Source organism: Tachypleus tridentatus, chromosome 13, assembly GCF_004210375.1.
Source record: "Tachypleus tridentatus isolate NWPU-2018 chromosome 13, ASM421037v1, whole genome shotgun sequence".
Taxonomy (NCBI): domain Eukaryota; kingdom Metazoa; phylum Arthropoda; class Merostomata; order Xiphosura; family Limulidae; genus Tachypleus; species Tachypleus tridentatus.
The window spans coordinates 20,600,041-20,625,768 of record NC_134837.1 but is presented as its reverse complement, the minus strand read 5'-3'; the positions used below and the strand labels follow the sequence as shown (position 1 = coordinate 20,625,768).

At 32.7% G+C, this 25,728-nt stretch overlaps 2 protein-coding genes across 2 annotated transcripts in view; one reads left to right on the top strand and one right to left on the bottom strand.

Annotated features, from left to right (window-relative positions):
• Positions 1-20,353, top strand: part of LOC143236085 (structural maintenance of chromosomes protein 5-like) — a 77,426-nt gene extending 57,073 nt beyond the window's left edge. The window contains exons 9-12 of the mRNA XM_076474353.1: positions 2,430-2,508; positions 10,227-10,344; positions 19,107-19,261; positions 20,141-20,353. Of these exons, the coding sequence (XP_076330468.1) occupies positions 2,430-2,508; positions 10,227-10,344; positions 19,107-19,261; positions 20,141-20,353 (565 nt within the window). The remainder of the gene's footprint in view (positions 1-2,429; positions 2,509-10,226; positions 10,345-19,106; positions 19,262-20,140) is intronic.
• LOC143240139 (nicotinamide N-methyltransferase-like) overlaps positions 1-25,728 on the bottom strand; it is a 425,422-nt gene that overhangs the window by 363,743 nt on the left and 35,951 nt on the right. The window lies entirely within an intron of this gene.

Here is a 25,728-nt window from a genome sequence, read left to right as displayed (position 1 = left end):
TTACAATGCCATTAAGGGTCTCTAACTCACTTTCTTGTAACTGTAGTTTATTGTTAGCAAGAAAAATGTTTGTAACCATAATTGTAAGTGCCTACTTCTTTGGCTCACACTTATAAAAGTTGAGCCATTGAACTCGTATGTAAAAAAATTGATGATTTAGAACCCATAGCTTACTATACTTACTAACCCTAAATATCTTTACTATATGTCATTTTATATAAGAAATTTTCCTTTAGTTTTAAAATAGCCAAAACAAAACAAAAATCATCATAAACAAAATAATTGTTGAAAGAAACTATAAGAAGAATTCTGAGTCCTATGAATTTTACATTAGAATTCTTTTGTCTGTGTTTTGGAAAGTGTTTCTACCTACTGTTTGAGAATTCACAAGTTATTGCTTAGTCAAGAGTTATTTACTTTCTGATTAGTGGTTGCTATCCAGTCTTGTTTAACTATTGGTTTTACCATGATTGATGGCTAAGATTTATTAGTTACTGTCCAAACCACTGTTGTGGCATAAAAGGATATAAAGAGAAAATTCTTGAGTTTCTTATTTAGAATAAGAGAATATTGCAGGACAAATGAAACCTTTGCTAAATCTTATTTGCTAAGGTTGTGAGGTTCTAAGTAAATATCAATCATAACTTTGGGGTGCACAGAAATATTGTACAAAAATATGTAAGGGCTTTGTTTGCAGGTGATACTTATCATAATTATGCAGAGATCAAAGCTCAGATATTTTTTTAACTTTTCTTTGCAAATGGCACTTGGTAAATTTTGAAAATTTACAAAACATCAATTTTTAGATGTTTTCAAGTAAAGAATATAATGATATTTAAGATGTACAACACTATATATAACAGAATAGGACACAGAGAAGTGTTTCATAATTCTACAAATCCTACCTTCAATATGAAAATAAAAATAAAAACTATATCATTTCTGAGTAAATAACTACAAGCTGCAATAGTGATATATTAATCAAAACTCAAACACATAGAAAATAAAGGAGTAACAAACAAAACTTTTGGATGCAGAGACAACACTGATCTGGAGTTACTGATTAAAGTAACACATCAAACAGCTTTCACTAACACTGAATAACATGCAGTCTTCTTTTGAATTGCACATTTTTTAATGTGTGCAATATTTTTGTTTGTTACTCCATTATTTTCTATGTGTTTGTATTTGGATTAAATTATCACTTATGGTATTTTAGTTATCTACTTAGGAATAATGTAATTATTTTATTTTGGTTTTGATAGTGAAGATGGAAACCTGTAGGATTCCAAAACATTTATTTGCAACATCATTTGTTATAAATAATGTTGTTATCGTTTTTGTTGCAAAATTTTATTTTCCTCTGAACGTATTGATTAAAGGTAGAAATAATTGTTGAGCTTGTCCACCTGTACTAATAGAATTATCTAAGCATCGTGTTTATGTCAATGGGTAGATACTGTCATATGAACTCACTATTAAAAGTGTATTTTAAAATATCATGGGATAAAATATGTGTAAACAAGTGTTTACCTCTGAAGACATAAGTGGAGCTTGAACTTGCTGACGAAGTGCTTGAAAAACTGACATTTATATATTCTCTCACTTAGACTAGACATACTTTCATGTACTTCACAACAACTACCTTTTCATATTTCAAAAGCCCATTTCTGTAATATTGATTTTTCTTTTCCAACATAGATTTTAAGTACAATAAATTGATGAAGTTATCAACTGTATTTATTGAAAAATCATTAGAGTAGTTAAGATTTTATTATGTTTATTTACTTGTTAAGATGAGGCAGTAGTAAAATCTATTTCAATTGCTTGTTTCCTTAGCTTGTGAGAAATAGGACACCTGGCATATTAGGAGCATCTCCAAAAATTGGACTCAGTTGAAGTTGTTAAAAATTTAAGTTCACATCTTTAAATGGTTATGAACATTATTTTTATGTTAATAAATTTTACATATCTGTATAAATAATAAGGGTTACATAAAACTTTGCAGCACAGTATCAGATTTGCTGTTTTTCATGGAATATATTTTACTTTAAGATGTGAAAGTTGGATGTTGGGTTAACATGTATTTTTTTTGTACATTTTTAGACAAAAATGTAAAGTTATAGTGTATCTTAGAAGTATAAGATGTATATTCAAGGTGTTCTGTAGTTAAAGGAATTGTCTTTGTTTAGTTATTGGCTGTAATATTTTATTTCTTTCTTTCTTGCAGCTTGCCCTTTCTCCTATGGCTATTCAGAGTCAGAAATGTGACTAGCTTTTGTAACAGATTTGTTTCATTTTTACCCATAAATATTTTGAAAGAGTTTCTAGTTTGAGAAATCTTGGATGTAATTTTAGCTTGTAGATTTTCAATAATTGAACATTTCTTTGATAAATGTTTCTGAAATATATTTTTCTTATAATAACAGAATATATACATGGAAACAACAGCTTGAAGGTTTGGAGAATGAATTGGAAAGATTAAGTGTGGATAATCAGGATGTTTTTGTAAGTTTAGTTTTATGTTTTAGTGTGAAAATGTATCAAATGAAATTTTTATGTATAGCGATTTATTCAGTTTTGTGAACAATATGGCTTGAAATTGATTTCAGTAACACAGTGCTATTTTTCAACAGTTCCACATTGAAAGTGAAATGAATATCAGTTACACATTTTTTTTATAATTGTTACTCATTTTGACATTGTTTGTTTGTTTATTTAAAGTTAAGAACAAAGCTACACAATGAGTTATCTGTGTCCTGCTTATCATGTTTCAATAAACCTGGTTTCTACCAGTGTAAGTCAGCAGATGTACGGGTATGCCACTGGGGTGCTCTTTAGACATGTAAATGTAATGAAATTTAAAAAAAATTATTGCATAGTTTTATCCAAAAAAATACTAATTATTATAGAATTGAAGTGTCTTCATAACTAGTGATAACATTAGTTCCAAAACTTACTTTTTGTCTGACTCTAGCTGTTCTTTGATATTGGTTTTATCTATCTAGCCATTGGTCTCGCATGCTCCAATCTTTTATACCCCATTTACATGCCCTTGCAGATTTCTTCATCCTTGTCAATGTGCCTTCTATCCTGTTACTTGGATAATGTGATCACTTTTTCTTGACAAAGGGTTGATTGTGGTTTTTCTGATAAAGTGCTGCACTTTGGGTTGCAATTTTTGTGCTATCTTGTGGATTTCGGTATAATTAAAATTTTAAGAACAAACTAAATTAGATGTGATATTTGCGGGTAAGAATTCCTGTGTTATTGTTATCAGCAAGATGGTTAATCTGACTTCCTTTGTTGGTGCAGTTGGGGCTATTTAGTTTTCCTTCCTTCCCGAGTTTTCTGGTTCAAGCTGGGAGATTTACTGTTTTATCATATGACAACATATACCTTATATCCTCCTTTATCTGTTTGTTTGCTGTTGTTTTCCACCTCTTGGTTGATGTATATGTACATATTCTTTGGCTGCTAACTTGTTTATAAGTTGGAATTGTTGGCATGTTTGTAGGATTTTTCATCTCACCTTTGTTTCTCCTTTTCCTGATTGGTCCTTTCTTTCTAAACTGGCAATTAGGAAAGGAGATACAATTTTTTTCATCTATTATTCACTTCTGAAATTGATTGTAATCTGATAATTTGTTTTGGCCTGTTAGGCCATCTTAGGCTTTTGGTTAAGCACAAGTTCCATGTCCCTTCCATAATTTCATGGGCAAGTGGAATACTCCTTGTCCTCTTGGTTGGGGAATGATAATGAACATTTGTAATTCTAGATTGAATGAGTTCTGTTTCTTTGGTGGAGCACTGCATCCCATCACTCCAAGCCTTGTATTTTGGACTTATTAAGGTGGAGGAGAGAGTTTGTCTACTTCAGTACTGCTTACTTTCCCAGCATTACTCTTTGGTGTAAAAGACATCACCATATGTGTACAGGTTGGGATTCAGTCATGTTCCATTGGTGCCTCCACCTTCTCAGTATGAGATGGTAGTTATATTGTTGGTGGATGGTAAGTATGCTTTTGTAGTTAACATTTTTCTAAACTTAAAATGTATTTTTAGTAACTGTTACCTTTGGTGACACTCTCTTACCCTGCCTCCCAGTATGAGCCAGTGTGAGTTTCAAAAAAGTTATTACATTATCTAAGTGACGTACTTGTGTATAGTAGTAGGATAGAGGGTGCATTGTTGATGGTGGAGAAATATGCAATTAAATATTGCCAAGTGTATTCAAGTGGGTTATAAAATACTGAAGCATGCAAGACCAATGTTTAAACAGACAAAGCCAATGTCGAAGAATAGGTATATTGTCAGTGGAGGTGTATGTTATTTGAAATACATTTTCAGTTTTGGAGAATGTTAACTGTTTTTATTCTATGTTTATTCAAATACTGCTAAAAGAAAGGGCTAAACAGTTTCAGAATTTGTAGTATAAACACCTAATTTTTTTTAAATAAATCAACCAGTATGAAATATACAGATTTATGAATCTGATTTCAAGATCTGTTCATAATGTATTGTCTTGAGTTCTGCAACTTGTATATCTTTTAAGTATGAGCGAGAAATATTTTATTTATTGTTTTAGTATAATATTATAGGTTAATTTTTTTTTAATATTACATTGGACATATGACATATAAATAGCATTAAACTAGGCATCACTGAACTGTAGAGGTTTAAAGGATTGTGAATGACTTCATCAATATATCCTTTTGTGATATTATTATCTGCATCACTATGAATTGTAACCTGGGAAATACTTACCATCTGGTTAAAAGAAAGGTAAGACTCAAGGTTTTATTCAAGGGAGATACAGACCAATGTTTAGATGGTCAAAGAAACCCTGGCAGTTATGTAATACCTTTTGTATGAATGCAGGTAAACATATTTGAAAGTTAATATTTTCTTAACTTGAAAATTAAATTTGAATAAAATGTTATGTACTCTAACACTCTCCTACCTATCATTTCCATTAACAGCTGTTGTTACAGACTGCCTGATGGATCAGTCCCAAAAAAGCGATAATTTTATCTGGATGAGGTGCTTATATTCAGCTCCCAGATAGAGAGTGTATAGATTTAGGTGGAGAGTGTTACATAAGAGATATTGCCAGGGCAATCAAATGAGAAATAAAATAGTGATGAAAGTGAGAAAAAATTTAGGCCAATGCTTAGATGGTCATAGGTAAAAAACCCAGATAGTTAAGTAATAGTTGTAGTGTGAGTGGGGGTAATTATTATCAAAAATACATTTTGATTTCAGAAAATGTTAACTTTTCAGCCTGACCTGATGTGTGTGTGTGTGTGTGTGTGTTTAGAGAGACAGATTGGGATCTTATTTATGAATTACTTTGTAAAATAGTACTTAATTATTAGCTGTTATAACACTTTTCCTCATCTTCAGTGTTCCTTATGTGTAGGAAGACATTAACTCTTTTCACATTGGCCAAAGGCTGTGTTGTTGCTCTTGTGGTCTAGTGTTCAAATTTTATCGATTTATTATTTTATAAAATTATGTCAATAAGTTGGGTATCAGATTTTAGTATTATATATTATTTGATCTCTTAATTTGAAAGTAAGTATTTAAAAAATGCACTTAAACGTATTTTTGTGTGTCATGTGGTATGTTGAATTCAGCACTGGTTCAGAACAGATGTTTTTGTTGTCAAAATACAAAGTCCATAGCATGAATTACCAACTCAAATAACCAATACTGACAAGCTAGAACATAAAATTAGAACCTTTGTTTTTTCTGTTTGCTGAGATACTGCTCATGTACTAAATCAAACATAGTGGACCCATTCACCTCTTCATTTTTGGAAATGCTCCTCTATATACACTTAATTGTGACTGTGGCATGTGAATGACCATTCGAAAGCTCAGAATGTCACCTAGCAGCTCTCTCACCCATTTCCAAGTATTTTGACATTATCTTATTCTTTTGATAAATATCTTTATGGTGCTAAGGTGAGTTTTATTCTGCTTGTTGATATTCTTTTGTCCCACTTACATAGTGGAATTCTATGGTATTGATATAGTGATTTGTGATTTTTTGGTTATTTGAAATGTATGTATAAGACCTGAAAAAGTATATTTTATTTTATGGCCTCCACATTTTAAATTTGATAAGGCTTAGCAACCTACAGTAAGCAGCAAAGGAGTTACTAAGGTCCTAACTAGAAGATATAATTATTTGATTTACGTCTTTATCTCTTGTTCTCTGTTTTAAGAAATGTAAGTTTAAAAAATATTTGTAAATGGTAATAATGTGTGTGTGTATGTGTATGTATATATATATATTGCATATGACATATAAAACTAGTCCACTAAATCCTCCAAACTTTGCAAAGTACAGGAGTTGGTTGTATATTATTTGATATGTTAACATAAGTGCACGTGCATAATGTTATTGTAACATCTGTATTGTTAGCTAGGCATGGTTGAAAGGTGAATATAATAAAAGTAATAAATAAATATAAATGTATAATGTTATGAGAATTAAGCTATTTAGATTAAAACTTGTGTTTCTGAGTTATAATTTGTAGTTATTCTAGAAAGAAACTGTTTGAGTAACTGGACATTATAAAGATTTTGCATGTAAAATTTGAAAATTTTCTGATGTATAAAATTATTTTTAATCTTAAATTGAAAATTATTTTTCATGTTACATAGACAACATGCAGAAAGAAAAAAAACATTGCTTAACAAACTGTGAGACTTAATAAAAAATATGATATTTTGTGTATGAAAGCCTTGTAATGCTTACTGATAATCTGCGTAATTTCATGAATGTGTGCTTACTAATTTGAAAGTTATAGCATAAAACAATGATGAGCACAAAATGGTTATAAGGTCAGTCCCAGGGACCGAGATTGTGCTGAAAAGACTTAAATTTGCATACATTAGTAAGCTAGTGAGCTGTATTATAATTTACTGATAACACGTCCTACATGTGTGCATAAATATAATTGTTTTTATAAAGTAATATGCTAATTTGATCAATGAATTACTTGTGTGATGTGTGTCCTGTGTACGATGGTTATGTTTGTTTGTAAATTTGAAAGAAATCAACTTTTTTGTAGGGGGTTTATAAGTTTTTGTATTGTGTTCACTGTTGTGAAATATCAGGTTTTATATCAATAAACTTTGGTAGAAATCAGTGTAAATGCTATTAAACATAAATTGCAGGTCTTGTTCTATGCTCACAAGAAGTATTCATGGAATGATTTTAATTTAAAAATCAAAAAAAGTCATATTTCACTTCAATTCCTCACTTGACTTTAACCAGATACCATAGAGTAGAGCAATTAACATTGTAAATGTGTCACATGACTATTGAATCAACTGTTTCTGCTTAGAATTTTACTGTGGTATGGATAATGTCTATGTCAGTTACTGTGTATAATCATATCTCCAGTTGCCAAGAGGTAAGTTATCTTAAATGACATTGCCGGGTAATGAATTCATAAAATGTTTTGCATATAGTGGTAGAACAAATAACAAGTACTAAATAATTTGACATAATATAAGTTTGAGTTTTCAATTTTATCATATTTCTGTCATAACTTGTTTAACTTTTTTTTCTGTGAAACTAAAGTATTATTTGGTTATTTGTAAGTTATAAGTACAATGGATTTTTACTTATGTCCATAATGTATGAAAGAAGAGAATTATAAATTAGAAATTTCTATGTACTCTTTGTTTAGAAACAGTGAAGAAATCTTCCACTTTTTATATTTTACTGTATTTGTAGTATACTTAATAAGGTAACTTCCTAGAATGGTTGGGCTAAGTTTCAAGCAGTTCAGTGCTTAATTTTGATACTGAATAGTCCAACTTTGGATGCTATTGACTTCTTGGACAAGGAGCAGCAGGAGGATTGGGATATAGTTTTAGCCAAGTTTGCTGTCAATTTCATGCTCTGGAGAATCAGACAATTGATTTAACCATGTATGAGTGACAGAAGAGAACTATGATTGGGAATCTAACTGTGTATGTGAATGATCTGTGCTAATTGCAGTGTAATACTTATCCTATAATGATGTCAGTAGATTGAGAGGACATTTTTGGAACAAGGTTGTTGAGAGACTTGGCAAAACCATTAGGATTCACTTGGGTGTGTAAGACATCCTTAGCAGAGGCAGTTTTCATAATGACTTTGTATGAAGTGATAACTCTGAGGTGAACATTAGAGAGGAATAAGCTGGTAGGGACAGTTGTAGTGACTACATTTTAGACAAACCTAGGGTACTTTAACATGTCAAGAAAGAGCTATATCAGGGGTTAACCAACTGCCTAAGCAGCCTGATGCTGTAATGAAACCTCACTAGTTTCCAGTTAATGAACTGGACTATTCATGTCCATTCATAGGGTATATGTCACAACTATGCTGAAAATGTCTTTCTCTCTGGATGTCAACCAGGTTAGAAAGAGTGAAGTTATATAATGCAATATTTATCATTGTTATATCAATAGTACATATGCAACATTAGTAAGAATAATGTTTGTCAGTGTGTGTAATGTAATATTTATCATTATAACAAAAGTACATATACAACAGTAGTAATAAACTTGTTTGTTATTGTAAGTATAATGTAATGTTTATCATTATAACAAAAGTACATATACAACAGTAGTAATAAACTTGTTTGTTATTGTAAGTATAATGTAATGTTTATCATTATAACAAAAGTATATATACAACAGTAGTAATAAACTTGTTTGTTATTGTATGTATAATGTAATATTCTGTGGATATGTTGTACAAAACAATAGTTATTTTTGCTTTTTTGGTTCAAAGAACCAGACAAAGCTGTTGTGGTAGGGGGCTGTTGCTGATTGGCTGATTTCCCAATGTTCAGTAGTTCGAAGTTAGGAAAAGTTGTACTTAAACATAAAGGGCCTCTGATCTGGTAGTTTAATTCATTTATGAAGATATGAAACACAGATTCTGCTGTTGTTCTTGGTGGTTTATTGTGTTATACTTTTTAGAGACAAAAGTATAAACTTGCTGTTAATTTTTCTCTGTTGTTAACCTAACATTGGAGTCTTATTATTATTATGTAATGCTTAAGAGGTAACCAAAGTATGTTGTGTTACATTCTTGTGCACTTTCTGATTGAATCTCATCAGAGTTTTAAAGTTTGTGTATCTAATTACACTAATGCTTTTCATTTCCATGTGAATCCATATAGATATAACTAAACTCTGTAAAAGTTGTCAATGGTGCTAATGTCTGTTTTTGGAAATGAATCATACCTTTCTTTTAGAAGGTGCAGTGCATTAGCAAATAGTTTCCTTGTTATGTTTTCACATTGATTTGACTATTATACCTAGCCAATACTTGTAATTTAATATAAAAAATTAGTGACTTTGAAAGTGTAATTTTTCACTGTATGTATTTGTTGTGTCCTGAAAGTATCACAGTGTTGCATACTTTGTGTGATAAATTATAACTTTTAACACTCAGTTACCAAGTTTACATTACGTTTCTTATTGCATATTTAAATGTAATGTAATGACAGTAGTATAGTTATACTTATGAAACATTAATTATTTTGCATAATTTATTCTCTTCTTATTGTACTGTTTATATGATTAACAAAGAACTGCTTCTAAATCATATTACATAAAAACAGAATATATATAATAAATCAAATTAAAGATGAAGAAACTTCATATCAGCTCAATATTATCAAATATATTGAGGTTCACATCTGTTCTTAATTGTTTAAAATGTGTTTTGTTTTTATTATAATTTTTTTTCTATACAAGATCGTTCATGATAAATAATTTGAGAAATTTGAATTGTAAATTACAGGTCATATATATGTTCTCTTTTGTTAAAAATCCTCATTTTTACACACATTTTTAAAATAAATAATATAACAGCAGATTTACTGAACCTAGTTATACATAAAATAATGATTTTTAACTAATTTTGCAACACACTAACCTTCTGGTTTAAGGAAATTTAGAATTACGGTTGTGTTATGTTTTGAGCTTTTAATAGGTTGTCTTTAATAGGTTTTTGGAAATAAAGCATTGACTGTGGTAAATATGTTGTGAGTTTTAGTTCATGTTGTCTTTGATGTTCCATGTATAGTCTGTGTTTTTTTGAAGAAAAAAGTTATATTTTCATTTTGCTAAATACCTGACATAAAGTGTTATCTATCCTATTCTCTTAAATATATATTAAGTAAATAAAATATTTATTCCTTCTAGCCACTTCTTTCAGAAGTTTCAAAAGAAATAGCTGAGGTATCACGAAAGATTTACACTGTTGGTAATGAAAAAGAAAATGTTAAAACGAATATAGAAGCTAATGAAAATCGAATAAAAGGTTTGTTTGTTTCAAAATACAATAATTATAATTGTTTAATATTAATTTTATGCTGTATTCACTTCTTTCTGTAAAATAAAAATTTTACTTTTGACTCTTAATTTATTTTAGATTTTTCAATTTATAACTAGGGTGTTGATGACACTGTTAGAAGTATTGAATGTGTGGTATTCTTTATAATACAACTGATATAATAAGCCAGGAACAGAAGATTCAACACAACTTGAAAGTTTTCTCACAGAATAATGAAACATTAGCTTTGTATTTACATCATTTTTATTAAAATGTGCACTAAGTGTATCTCTCTCTGATCTGTTTGTTTAAAACTAGTTTTTAGGCTGTTGCTATTTTTTTACATTTTTTTTACTGACATTCTTTTCCACTCTCTGTTAAAGTTCCAATACTGTAAGATCATTATTTCTGTTTCTAGTTCTTGATTTTTTTACCTTGTTTAAATAACTTGCAAATGCAATACTGTATCTCCTTTATTTATGTTAACAGTGTATCAATAAATAAAGATAAAATAAATTACATTTTGTATGTAGTTATTAGAAATCTCTTTCATCTGGCTATTAATAACATAAATAAATGTTTGTTTCTTTTTTAAACAGATTATTCTTGAATTTTTTGGATAAATTTTGTTATACTAAATTTTAAAGTACAGCTGCAATATTATGGTAATCTGAGTTCAACATGTACGTCGTTCAGAGAACTTAGGCAATATTAAATAAACAGTGATGCTTGTATTAATTGTGAAATGCTCACATGTTTTTGTTTTGTCATCAGCAGCTGAAGTGATCCCTTAGGGGGATAAAAATTTTTATATTTTATTAAAATTAGGAAGAGTTACTTGAAACTTTAAGTTTCTGATATATTTTTTTATTTACTTTTGTGTTGTTGACAATGTTAGGTCTCTGAAAAAAGAAGAGGTAAAAGCCTTTAAATAGATTAGTGTTATTATCAGTATATACTTTGGCATTATTATCAGTATATACTTTGGCATTATGATGGTGTATGTGTCCATCTTTTATTTTTGTAATGTTCTGAAAACTGAACCAACCAGATGCATTTGAAAGTTTTCAGGTTTTTGCAAAGTAAATTTTTAACGTCAAGATTTTCTCATTTTTTTTATTTAACTATCTTTAAGCCAAGTAAAACAGGTTGTTGCTTTTACCACTCTTTTAACTAATTGTAAATTGCATCTTTGTTATATCCAATAATTTATTTAATAGAACGGATAAGAAAGGTTTACCTATCTTGAATGATTGGCACTGACATTCTGGGATGATAACAGTTTCCAAGTTTGATTCATATAATACTCCTTCTTCAGTAGTTTGAAAGGAAACCTGCTTGAGTGAATGTTTTCCCTTTTCTTAACCCACCTTTTAAATCAGGAGTTTTTCATGTGATGCAACTTTCTTTGAAAAATATATAAGTATGCCCTTGTAATCCAAAATTACCAACCTCTGATTAACAGAAGTAATGCCACTTGTATAAAACTATAAATCATGCTATTGAGCATTGCCTTTTTAAAGTTAGTGATATATATTTTGACTCTATAAAGTTAGAGTTTTGTTGCAATTTCATAATTTAAATGATAATTCTAAAATTGTTTTTTTTGTCAACATATATTTGAGCAAGTTGCCTTTTTGTCAGTGTTTTTAATTTATTAGGTTAATGTTACAGCTCAATCATTACACTGGTTTACAAAAAAATATTTTTTGTCTGAGGCAAGAATGTGAATAGGTGTTTTTTACTAATTTGGGTGTGCTGAATTCAAATTTATAAACAGTTTTGCTCTATCACCTCTAGTTTTTTGGCTTTTAAATAGTCTCATTTTAGTATATACAGAGTATATACGTGCTTATTTCAACAGTTGCAGCAGCTTATTACAGATAAAACAGGATAGATAAAGAACATTGACGGAATAAATATACTTGGATGACACAATGTACACAATTCATAGTACCGCAGACAATTAGAAGTGTATTTTCTTAGATGATCTGGTGTATTTTGCCTCCGGGATGTCACGCAAGAGCATCCAGCAGAAGTCTCCCATCATGCTGTGGTTCCACTTGCCTTGGTAGCTGCTCACCATCTTCGTAATGTCTTGGTGGAATCTTTCTCCGTGCTCATCACTCACTGCTCCAAGGTTTGGAGGGAAGAAGTTGAGGTGGGAATGGAGAAAATGAATTTTAGTGACATTTGGCATCCCATATCCTCATAAGTCTTTAGCAACTTCTCAATACAGGCTTGGTAATTTGGTACGCGTGTGTTACCAAGGAAGCCACTATAGACTGACTTAAATGCTTCCCATGCTCTCAGTTCCTTTAAGGTAAGAAGCTCCTCAAAATCAGTATCCTTCAGCACTTCTCGGATTTGAGGTCCGACAAAGATGCCCTCTTTGAGCTTAGCAGCACTGGGACCTGGGAACACAGTAGACAAGTGTTGGAAGGCAGCACCATTTTGTCCATGGCCTTCACGAAATTCTTCATCAAACCAAGCTTGATGTGAAGAGGAGGAAGAAGCACCTTCTTCATGTCAACCAGAGGATTCTCCTTGATGCTGTGTTCGCCAGGAACGAAGTGCTTCTAGACCCCCAGTCTTTCTGCTTGTAATGCTGGAATACAGCTCAACTATCCCAGAGACAGAGAAAGCAACAGTACTTTGTGAAGCCTGCTTGCATACCCGTAAGAAGATCAATGACCTTGAGGTCCCCACACAGACTCCACTGGTACTGGTTGTACTTAACAGCTTCTAAAAGAAGCTCCATATTGTCATAGGACTCCTTTAGATGGACAGAGTGTGCAGTGGGAATGCTGGGATATTTATTCCCGTTGTGCAGAAGCACAGCCTTGAGACTTCCCTTGGAAGAGTCTATGAAAAGACGCCAGTCTGAAGGATTATGTGTCAAACCAAGGAAAGTGAACAAGCCAGGTACATTTGTGCAGTAGCACAACTTGTTTTCCATGTCGAAAAAATGAAGCAAAGTCTTTGTTCGATTCCTGAAACTGGTGATCCTTACATCTTCCTGGACTAGGTTCCACTGTTTAAGCCGAGAAGCCAAGAGCTCTGACTGCTGTTTTGACAGATACAAATCACGAGCAAGGTCATTCAGGTCTTCTTGCGTGATCCAGTGTGGCTCGTTGCCACTTGTTCCTGAATAAGAAGAGTCAATATCTTGGGAAGAGATTGACTTGGCAGAATCTTCCCTTGGAGGCATTTCTTTATCTGATGAGGAAAGAAGATCCTTATTTACTGGAGGTGTTGGGACAGGAAGATCATCTGAATGGGAACGGGTCTCATAGCAGATGGAAGATTGGGATATTTGATCTTTTTTCTAGAAGATGCATTGAAACCAGTTATATTTGTTAGACAAAAATAACAATCATCTGCATGGCTTGTGTGGCTCTCTCCAAACCATCGGTACTGCAAAGTTGAAAGCCGCTTTCTTGCCATTAAACCAAGCAGTTAGTCCATTGTAGCAGGGTTTACAACAGATGTGTGGAGCCCAAGATTTGTCCTGATCATCAATTTTACAGTCAAAATAATGAAAGTAGGCAGTTCTGAGGAGGGAAGTGATGGTTCGACGCTGTGCAACTGTCGTGAAGTCCCCACACACGTAGCAGAAAGAATTGGCCTTGTTGAGGCATCCTCGGTGTTTTGACGAGCTTGAAGCCATTGGAGAAAAAACAAAGTAAAATTAAATCATATGTAAGGCAATAATAATTATAAAGGCCGTTGGAAATTGTAATACAAATATATAGCCAAAAGATTGTGTAACACAATTGTCGAGGGACACCAACCTCCTATGCTGACTGCCAGTGCACTACTGGCTGTTGATTGAGACGTGTTGGCTACGCTTAACTGCCAAAATTCGTCTTGATATATAGCTATATATATATATATATATAATGTAATGCTATCACTTACATTTATTGCATAATAACTAAAAAAAAGAAGACATAAGTCACACAATATTAGAAATTAACCCTGAATGCATATATGCCTTTATTACAGTATGTGTACAAAATGTACAGTATGCATATCTAAAAACTAGAGGTGATGAGTAAAACGGATTTCAAATCTGAATTCAGCACCCCAAATTAGGTTAAAACAGCTATTTTGTGCTTGCCTCAATTTCTTTGTAAACCAGTGTTATTAATTATGTGTATGCAATGCATTTTGATGAAAGTATAAGTTGAAGCAAGGAACAACAGAAAAATGAAGAAAGAAATCTGGTATTATTAGTAGTGGTTTATTTTCAACAAAACTAAACAGTAATGTGTACTTCATTCATTAGTAACACTTAATACTGTAGTAATTTCAGTTTGTCTCTTATTCTTAAACTAGAATTATTTAACCTTCTTCATATAACATTCTAATTTTTTTTCCACTTTCAAAAATGATATTGGTGGTGTTTCAACATCTAACATCTACTCCTTTTCATAGTATGTAAACTATCTTAGCTATTTTCAAATGCACATTTTTTAATTGTTGAGAGGCTTCATTGTAATAAATATTTTGTTCCATGATGTTTTGGACTTAGCATGGTCTGGTGGTTAGTATTATTGGGCTGCTAATCGGAAGATACAAGGTTCATAACTGCAGTGTGTTACTTAACTTTTACCATACAGGCATCTCTTTCTCCATGTCATTTTAGCAAATTACATTCAAAATTTTGTGTGCTTTGTTATTGTGGTATACAAATAAACTTTGTATAACATAAAATAACATAATGTTGAGGGAAATCAAGGGACCTGCTGGCATATGTTGGCTCTTCCCTCCTCTAAATTAATCGTTTAAAAAAAAAAAAAGCAAGCTAGTCCTTATCATTCATATATCTATCAAGTTTTATTTTAAACTCACTCAAATTTACTGCCTCCACAACATCCATAAGCAAACCACACAGTTTGAAAAATAAAATTTTCTTAACGAGAGAGATGGCTTCTACCTTGCCTAAATCTATATTTATGTTTCTGTAACTCTTGCTGTTAATTATGAAAAATGTTTATGAATCATTGTTATCAATTTCTTTTACAATCTTAAAACTTCAATCAGATCCTATATAACTCTTTATTAGAGATAATAACTTGAAGGATCTTAATCTTTCCTCATTTGTATATATACATGATTCTGGAACACAAAGGAGTAAGTAATAGGTCTTTAGACCTGAATAGATTTTGAATCTTGAAAGGTAATTTCAATATAATTTGTAGTTTTGATCATTTTTAAAATGTGTGATATCAATATGAAACTTTGTTTTCTTAAAAAAGGGACTAGCAATCTTAACCCTAACGACACTGATCATGGATCAAAGATCATTTTGTTGAGTTTATTGACTTATTTTAAACATTTTATTGAACTAGTATTTTAGTGATGTATATCAATAAATTTGGTATTAAATTGTAGATTATAACTCAATTTTAGTCTTATGAATTAATTAATTTCATATTTAAAAATATTAAAAAACACCTAAATATTCATGTCAGTGTGATATGTTAAATGCAGCATTGGTTCAGATTAGATGTTTGTGATGTCCAAATCTCTAGTTTATTATGAATTAGATACTCAAGTTACTAATATGGACAAGCTAGAATGTGAAATAAGAACCTTCTATCTCTTCTGTTGTCTGAGACATTAATATTTTTATTGAATCAACCTAGATGGCCTTGCCCACCTCTTCCATTTTTAAAAATGCTTGCATAATCCTACTTTGCCCAGTGACTTTTGTATTACCAATTGAAACTCAAATGTCCTCCAAGTTGGTTTCTTAGTATTTGTCAGGCAAACTCTCTTTTCACACTGGATTCAAAATGCAGTAAGATGAGACATTAGTGACCTTGAAATTTCATATTTGGTTATACCTAAATACTGCTTAGTTACTAAGCTTGATAAATTATAGGGAAATTCTGTGTTATTGATATAGTAATTTATGAGTTTTGGTTATTTGAAAGGTGTATACAGTCGGTGTGTGAAAAATTAGGACACCCTATGAAAGCCTGTGTATTTTGTAACATATTTGGATATATAGATATTTAATCTCAATTTTAACACTACTGAGAAATTATAGGAATATAACTAAACAATTATAACTGAAGAAAAGACTTTTCAAGATCTTCTGTAAATGTCATGCTACAAAAATACATATGTGAACTGAGGAAAAAGTTAGGATACCCTATCCCCTAATAGCTAGTTTTACCTCCTTTGGCTGAAATAACTGCAGTGAGATGCTTCTTGTAGCCATCTACCAGTCTCTGACATTGGTCTGAAAAATGTTTGCCCCACTCCTCAATGCAGAATTCTGTCAGCTGTGAGATGTTTGAGGGTTTCTTGCATGTACAGCCTGTTTCAAGTCGCCCACAGCATCTCAATGGGATTAAGATCTGAGCTTTGACTCAGCCATTCCAGGACTCTCCATTTCTTAGTTTTCAGCCAGTCCTTGGTGGATTTACTGGTATGTTTTGGGTCATTGTCGTGTTGCAGAGTCCAGTTCCACTTCAGCTTTAATTTTCTTACATATGGTCTCACATGATCCTCACACACCCTCTGATACACAGTAGAATTCATGGTGGATTCTATGATTGTGAGCTGTCCAGGTCCTGCTTCAGCAAAGCAGCCCCAAACCATGACACTTCCACCTCTATGCTTCACAGCTGGTATGAGGTTATTTTCCTGGAATGCTATATTTGGTTTATGCCAAACACGTCCTCTGTTCTGGTGTCCAAATAATTCAATTTTGGACTCATTTGTCCAAAGAACATTATTCCAGAAGTCCTGGTCTTTGTCTACATTCTCTCTGGCAAACTTCAGTCTGGTCTTGATGTTTCTCTTAGAGAGCAAAGGTTTCCTCCTTGCACATCTCCTATGTAAGTTACACTTGTGCAGTCTCTTTCTGATTGTAGAGGCATGCACTTTCACATCAACAGTAGCCAGAGTCTGCTGTAGGTCCCGTGATGACATGTCAGGGTTTTTGGAGACCTCTTTTAGCATCTTGCAGTCAGCTCTCTGGGTGAAGTTGCTTGGATGACCAGATCTGGGCATGTTGGCAGTTGTTTTAAACACCCTCCACTTGTTGAATATTTTCTGGACAGTGGAATGGCTGATTTTGAGATCTTTTTAAATCCCTTACCAGACTCATAAGCTGCCACAATTTTCTTTCTGAAGGTCTCAGACAGCTCTTTTGCTCTCATTATGTTGCTCACTCTCACTTCAACAGTCAGGAGCACACCAAACTAAATGTCTGAGATTTAAATAGGGCAAGCCTCATTCACAATGCTGAGTAATGGTCTTCTAATCACGTGCACCAGGTGTGGTACACCTGTGTGTGAGTTGAGCTATTTTAAGTGGGAATAAATGTGGGGGTGTCCTAACTTTTTTCTCAGTTAGAATATGCATTTTTGTGGAATTACATTTACAGAAGATCTTGAAAAGTCTTTCCTTCAGTTTTAATTGTTTAGTTATGTTCCTATAATCTCTCAGTATTGTTAGAATTGAGATTAAATATCTATATATCCAGAAATGTTACAAAAATACACAGGCTTTCATAGGGTGTCCTAATTTTTTCACATGACTGTGTATCATACCTAAAAAAAATAATTTCATTTCATAACAACAGTGAAGATAATCTATTTCTGCTGTATGGAAGTAACATTTGCTTTGCTTAGCCTTAGTCAGAACTTTACACGTCTTATAGATGCTCCTTCTTTTGTATAATTATACATTAATATAGTGTTAAAAGCTCTTTTTGATAAGCAGCAATTTATTGTACACAGCTTTAAAAATGAAACTGTACAATAAATCATTGTTTATCATGAAGTGTTTTTAACTCTGAGCATTTACACATGCACCAATGAATTTTAATACATTAATATTACATTTGTAATTGAATGAAAAAAAATCTAAATGTATTTAAGCATAATCTAGTAACCTTTGGGTTGTTGCTGAGGTACTTGTCATCCAAAATGTCATTACATAAAATTGAATAAGCCACTTGTGATACTGAATAAATTTTGAAATTTCATAATCTCCTTCAATGAAAAAATCTCATCAATACCTTTTAACTAGATGAAGTCCACTGATATACTGGCAAATGATGTTTTCTAAACACTCTTTTCTAAGAAGAAGAAGATAGATATCAGAGACAGTTAATACATTAATCATTTTTACATCAGTACACATCCACTAGTAATGAACTTATAAACAATACCTATTTTTGCATTTATACTTTTAATGTTTTACTAAATGCTCTGGAAACTGAGAGACAAGATTGTTTATTGTTACCTGTAGGTCATATGTTACCAGTTTTTTAAATGTGGTTGGTCATTTAAAAATTATTCTGACTTTCACTTAAATGTATTGAGCTAGAATACTGCTCTGAACTTAGATTTTCCAAAATATTGACTTTGCCTAACACTTCACTTGCTCTTTCAGTTACTACCTAGTTTATTTTCCTTAAGTCCATAGTTCTGTATGTAATAAAAAGGTTTGAATGTTTCATGGTTTTAATATATTAATGAAAAAAATATGTTGTTTATATCACTATTTATGTTATCACTCAGTCAACTTTTTTTTAAGTGCTTTAAAATTTTAAGAGGTCATCCCATTTTGCAGACAATTGTGTCCAGGATTTGGATTTTCACCAAAACTACTTAACCAGGAATGAAACTTTAATTTCTTACTCTTCTGTACCATTAGCTGTTTTCATTTTTTTATTTAGTAATTTTTATTTTACTTGTATCTGTTCATCTAAAAATGTTCAGGAACAGAAAGACTTTTAAACAGAATCAAAGATGTGGGATGTCAGAGACTGGAAATGCTACGACGGAAAAATAAGTCTGCCTACGATGCTGTGATTTGGCTAAGAGAGAATGAACAGAAATACAAAAGAAAAATATATGAACCAGTCATGTTGCAGGTATGATGTTTATATATATGACTATAGAATTAGATATGACTGAAATTGGACAGAGATGTTTTTTAATTTTAAAAAAAATAAGTCAGTCTCATGTAAGAGTTGATCACTGGATATGTAAAAGCAGTTTATCATTCCAGAAATTACTAAACGTACTGGAAAAGTTTGGTTATTTTTGTGCTTTTGATTAGATATTTTTTAATAAATTTAATTTATTCAATTATTGTTATGTTTTGATGTAAATATCAACTACTCAGTTTCTGTGACATCAATTCACTATAATTATATTATAGATATTACTTTTAGTCCATAAAAATATTTCAGAATGTGAAGAATTGTTGTTTTTCTTTATGATTAACCTGTTCAACCATTATTACCACTTTGCTGTCAAAATGCAGTTGTGTAGGTGATTCCCATTCTACATAGGTAGGAACAGGTGGTACATAAATCAGTTTAGGATTGAATTAATTTACAGATAACCTTTATCCAGATGGTCATATGTTAACTGTTTAAATTCACTGTGATTACAAAATTGTTTGTTGTATGCTTAGTAAGCATGTAATACCCATTCTCTTTTGTCCATAGCTGATTAACTCTACTGGAAATAGATGTTCTCCCTTTTTTTTGTTAGTTTCATGCTATAAGAATTGTGATTTATAAATTTGTGCAAAATATGATAATTTGTATTGTATATACAATGCATTAAACCGAGCTGTGAATGTTGTGCTTGTCAGAATGACCTGGTTAATTTTATTTAAAATAGGTGTATAACAGCACCACCACCTGTAGTATTAGTATGGAATAATTATTGATGACATTTATTATGAATAAATTGTATTACTAAAATTTTTGAAGGTTTACAATAGTCATTTGGATTTCTAGATTAATGTGAAGAATCCAGAATGGGCCAAATATGTAGAAGCTCATATTCCTTTTAATGATATGATAGCATTTGTCTGTGAGGATGAAGAAGATTTAGAAAGCTTCATGAAGACTTTGAGGGATGAACAAAATCTTAAAATCAATGTAGTCATGGCTCCAAAAGTATCACTTGACTCTTTTAAAGCTCCAGTTCCTATTGCTAATTTTAAGTAAGTATTTTACCCAGCTTATGAATTTCTTGTAACATTTTATATGTCACAGAAATATTTCTTTATTGTTCTTTTGGAGCATCGTTCGTGTGCGGTGATTTTCAAAAGAAAGTTGTAAGTATCAGTAATGCACATCGGATTCAGAAAATCGTAAAATTATTTCCTGCGTGGAAAATGAATGGAAACAGTTGTTTGTTTAATGAATAAAAGTAATAACTTTTATTCTGTCTGAATCATTGGTGTATTTACAAAGCTTTGTTGTTTCAGTAGTCATGATTTAGAAACTGGATGCTTGCCTTGGAGAAAGTTGGTATGCACAAGAGTAAGTCAAGAGTAAGAATTATGATACCACTCTTCTTTCAAACCAGATCAAGTCCTAGTGTGGTATCAAGAGTAAGAATTATGATACCACTCTTCTTTCAAACCAGATCAAGTCCTAGTGTGGTATCAAGAGTAAGAATTATGATACCACTCTTCTTTCAAACCAGATCAAGTCCTAGTGTGGTATCAAGAGTAAGAATTATGATACCACTCTTCTTCAAACCAGATCAAGTCCTAGTATGGTATCAAGAGTAAGAATTATGATACCACTCTTCTTCAAGCCAGATCAAGTCTAGTGTGGTATCAAGAGTAAGAATTATGATACCACTCTTCTTTCAAACCAGATCAAGTCCTAGTGTGGTATCAAGGTAAGAATTATGATACCACTTTTCTTTTCAAACCAGATCAAGTCCTAGTGTGGTATCAAGAGTAAGAATTGTGATACCACTTTTCTTTCAAACCAGATTAAGTCCTAGTGTGGTATCAAGAGTAAGAATTATGATACCACTCTTCTTTCAAACCAGATCAAGTCCTAGTGTGGTATCAAGAGTAAGAATTATGATACCACTCTTCTTCAAGCCAGATCAAGTCCTAGTGTGGTATCAAGAGTAAGAATTATGATACCACTCTTCTTTCAAACCAGATCAAGTCCTAGTGTGGTATCAAGAGTAAGAATTATGATACCACTCTTCTTCAAACCAGATCAAGTCCTAGTGTGGTATCAAGGTAAGAATTATGATACCACTCTTCTTTCAAACCAGATCAAGTCCTAGTAGTGGTATCAAGAGTAAGAATTATGATACCACTTTTCTTTCAAACCAGATCAAGTCCGAGTTTGGTACCAAGAGTAAGAATTATGATACCACTCTTCTTTCAAACCAGATCAAGTCCTAGTGTGGTTTCTTCCAAGCTGGATTAAGTCCTAGTGTGGTATCAAGAGTAAGAATTATGATACCATTCTTCTCTTCAAACCAGATCAAGTCCTAGTGTGGTATCAAGAGTAAGAATTATGATACCACTCTTCTTTCAAACCAGATCAAGTCTAGTGTGGTATCAAGGTAAGAATTATGATACCACTCTTCTCTTCAAACCAGATCAAGTCCGGTTTGGTATCAAGGTAAGAATTATGATACCACTCTTCTTCAAGCCAGATCAAGTCCTAGTGTGGTATCAAGAGTAAGAATTATGATACCACTCTTCTTCAAGCCAGATCAAGTCCTAGTGTGGTATCAAGAGTAAGAATTATGATACCACTCTTCTTCAAACCAGATCAAGTCCTAGTATGGTATCAAGAGTAAGGAGATTATGATACCACTCTTCTTTCAAACCAGATCAAGTCCTAGTGTGGTATCAAGAGTAAGAATTATGATACCACTCTTCTTCAAACCAGATCAAGTCCTAGTGTGGTATCAAGAGTAAGAATTATGATACCACTCTTCTTTCAAACCAGATCAAGTCCTAGTGGGTATCAAGAGTAAGAATTATGATACCACTCTTCTCAAAGCCAGATCAAGTCCTAGTGTGGTATCAAGAGTAAGAATTATGATACCACTCTTCTTCAAACCAGATCAAGTCCTAGTGTGGTATCAAGAGTAAGAATTATGATACCACTCTTCTTTCAAACCAGATCAAGTCTAGTGTGGTATCAAGAGTAAGAATTATGATACCACTCTTCTTCAAGCCAGATCAAGTCCTAGTGTGGTATCAAGAGGTAAGAATTATGATACCACTCTTCTTTCAAACCAGATCAAGTCCTAGTGTGGTATCAAGGTAAGAATTATGATACCACTCTTCTTTCAAACCAGATCAAGTCCCGAGTTTGGTATCAAGAGTAAGAATTATGATACCACTCTTCTTTCAAACCAGATCAAGTCCTAGTGTGGTATCAAGAGTAAGAATTGTGATACCACTCTTCTTTCAAACCAGATCAGAGTCCTAGTGTGGTATCAAGAGTAAGAATTATGATACCACTCTTCTTCAAAGCCAGATCAAGTCCTAGTGTGGTATCAAGAGTAAGAATTATGATACCACTCTTCTTCTCAAACCAGATCAAGTCCTAGTGTGGTATCAAGAGTAAGAATTATGATACCACTCTTCTCTCAAACCAGATCAAGTCCGAGTGGTACCAAGAGTAAGAATTATGATACCACTCTTCTTCAAGCCAGATCAAGTCCTAGTGTGGTATCAAGAGTAAGAATTATGATACCACTCTTCTTTCAAACCAGATCAAGTCCTAGTGTGGTATCAAGAGTAAGAATTATGATACCACTCTTCTTTCAAACCAGATCAAGTCCTAGTGTGGTATCAAGAGTAAGAATTGTGATACCACTCTTCTTTCAAACCAGATCAAGTCCTAGTGTGGTATCAAGAGTAAGAATATGATATACCACTCTTCTTTCAAACCAGATCAAGTCCTAGTGTGGTATCAAGAGTAAGAATTATGATACCACTCTTCTCTTCAAAGCAGATCAAGTCCGAAGTTGGTATCAAGAGTAAGAATTATGATACCACTCTTCTTTTCAAACCAGATCAAGTCCTCTTAGTGTGGTATCAAGAGTAAGAATTATGATACCACTCTCTTCTCAAACCAGATCAAGTCCTAGTGTGGTATCAAGAGTAAGAATTATGATACCACTCTTCTTCAAGCCAGATCAAGTCCTAGTGTGGTATCAAGAGTAAGAATTATGATACCACTCTTCTTTCAAACCAGATCAAGTCCTAGTGTAAGTGTCCAAGATAAGAATTATGATACCACTTCTTCTTCTCAAACCAGATCAAGTCCGAGTTTGGTATCAAGAGTAAGAATTATGATACCACTCTTCTTTCAAACCAGATCAGTGTCCTAGTGTGGTGGTTTTCACTCTTTCCAAGCTAGATTCAAGTCCTAGTGTGGTATCAAGAGTAAGAATTATGATACCATTCTTCTTTCAAACCAGATCAAGTCCTAGTGTGGTATCGTAAGAATTATGATACCACTCTTCTTCAAACCAGATCAAGTCCCAGTGTGGTATCAAGAGTAAGAATTATGATACCACTCTTCTTTCAAACCAGATCAAGTCCTAGTGTGGTATCAAGAGTAAGAATTATGATACCACTCTTCTTCAAACCAGATCAAGTCCTAGTGTGGTATCAAGAGTAAGAATTATGATACCACTCTTCTTTCAAACCAGATCAAGTCCTAGTGTGGTATCAAGAGTAAGAATTATGATACCACTCTTCTTTCAAGCCAGATCAAGTCCCAGTGTGGTATCAAGAGTAAGAATTATGATACCACTCTTCTTCAAACCAGATCAAGTCCTGTGTATGGTATCAAGAGTAAGAATTATGATACCACTCTTCTTTCAAACCAGATCAAGTCCTAGTGTGGTATCAAGAGTAAGAATTATGATACCACTCTTCTTTCAAACCAGATCAAGTCCTAGTGTGGTATCAAGAGTAAGATAAGGTGATACCACTCTTCTTTCAAACCAGATCAAGTCCTAGTGTGGTATCAAGAGTAAGAATTATGATACCACTACTTCTTTCAAACCAGATCAAGTCCTAGTGTGGTATCAAGAGTAAGAATTATGATACCATTCTTCTTTCAAACCAGATCAAGTCCTAGTGTGGTATCAAGGTAGGGGAATTATGATACCACTCTTCTTTTCAAACCAGATCAAGTCCTAGTGTTGGTATCAAGGTAAAGAGTAAGAATATGATACCACTCTTCTCTTTCAAACCAGATCAAGTCCTAGTGTGGTATCAAGAGTAAGAATTATGATACCACTCTTCTTTCAAACCAGATCAAGTCCTGAGTGTGGTATCAAGAGTAAGAATTATGATACCACTCTTTTCAAGCCAGATCAGAGTCCCAGTGTGGTATCAAGAGTAAGAATTATGATACCACTCTTCTTCAAACCAGATCAAGTCCACAGTGTGGTATCAAGAGTAAGAATTATGATACCACTCTTCTTCAAACCAGATCAAGTCCTAGTGTGGTATCAAGAGTAAGAATTATGATACCACTCTTCTCTTTCAAACCAGATCAAGTCCTAGTGTGGTATCAAGAGTAAGAATTATGATACCACTCTTCTTTCAAACCAGATCAAGTCCCGTGTTTGGTATCAAGAGTAAGAATTATGATACCACTCTTCTTTCAAACCAGATCAAGTCCTAGTGTGGTATCAAGAGGTAAGAATTATGATACCACTCTTCTTTCAAACCAGATCAAGTCTCAGTTAGTGGTATCAAGAGTAAGAATTATGATACCACTCTTCTTTTCAAACCAGATCAAGTCCTAGTGTGGTATCAAGAGTAAGAATTATGATACCACTCTTCTTTCAAACCAGATCAAGTCCAGTGTGGTATCAAGAGTAAGAATTATGATACCACTCTTCTTTCAAACCAGATCAAGTCCTAGGTATCAAGAGTAAGAATTGTGATTCTTTCAAACCAGATCAAGTCCTAGTGTGGTATCAAGAAGGTAAGAATTATGATACCACTCTTCTCTTCAAACCAGATCAAGTCCTAGTGTGGTATCAAGAGTAAGAATTATGATACCACTCTTTCTTCAAAACCAGATCAAGTCCTATTTCAAAACCAGATCAAGTCCCAGTGTGGTATCAAGAGTAAGAATTATGATACCACTCTTCTTTCAAACCAGATCAAGTCCTAGTGTGGTATCAAGAGTAAGGAATTATGATACCACTCTTCTTTCAAACCAGATCAAGTCCTAGTTGGTACCAAAGAGTAAGAATTATGATACCACTCTCTTCAAGCCAGATCAAGTCCTAGTGGTATCAAGAGGAATTATGATACCACTCTTCTTTCAAACCAGATCAAGTCCTAGTGTGGTATCAAGAGTAAGAATTATGATACCACTCTTCTTTCAAACCAGATCAAGTCCTAGTGTGGTATCAAGAGTAAGAATTATGATACCACTCTTCTTTCAAACCAGATCAAGTCCTAGTGTGGTATCAAGAGTAGGAATTATGATACCACTCTTTCTTCAAAACCAGATCAAGTCCTATTGGTACATCAGGTAAGAATATGATACCACTCTTCTTTCAAACCAGATCC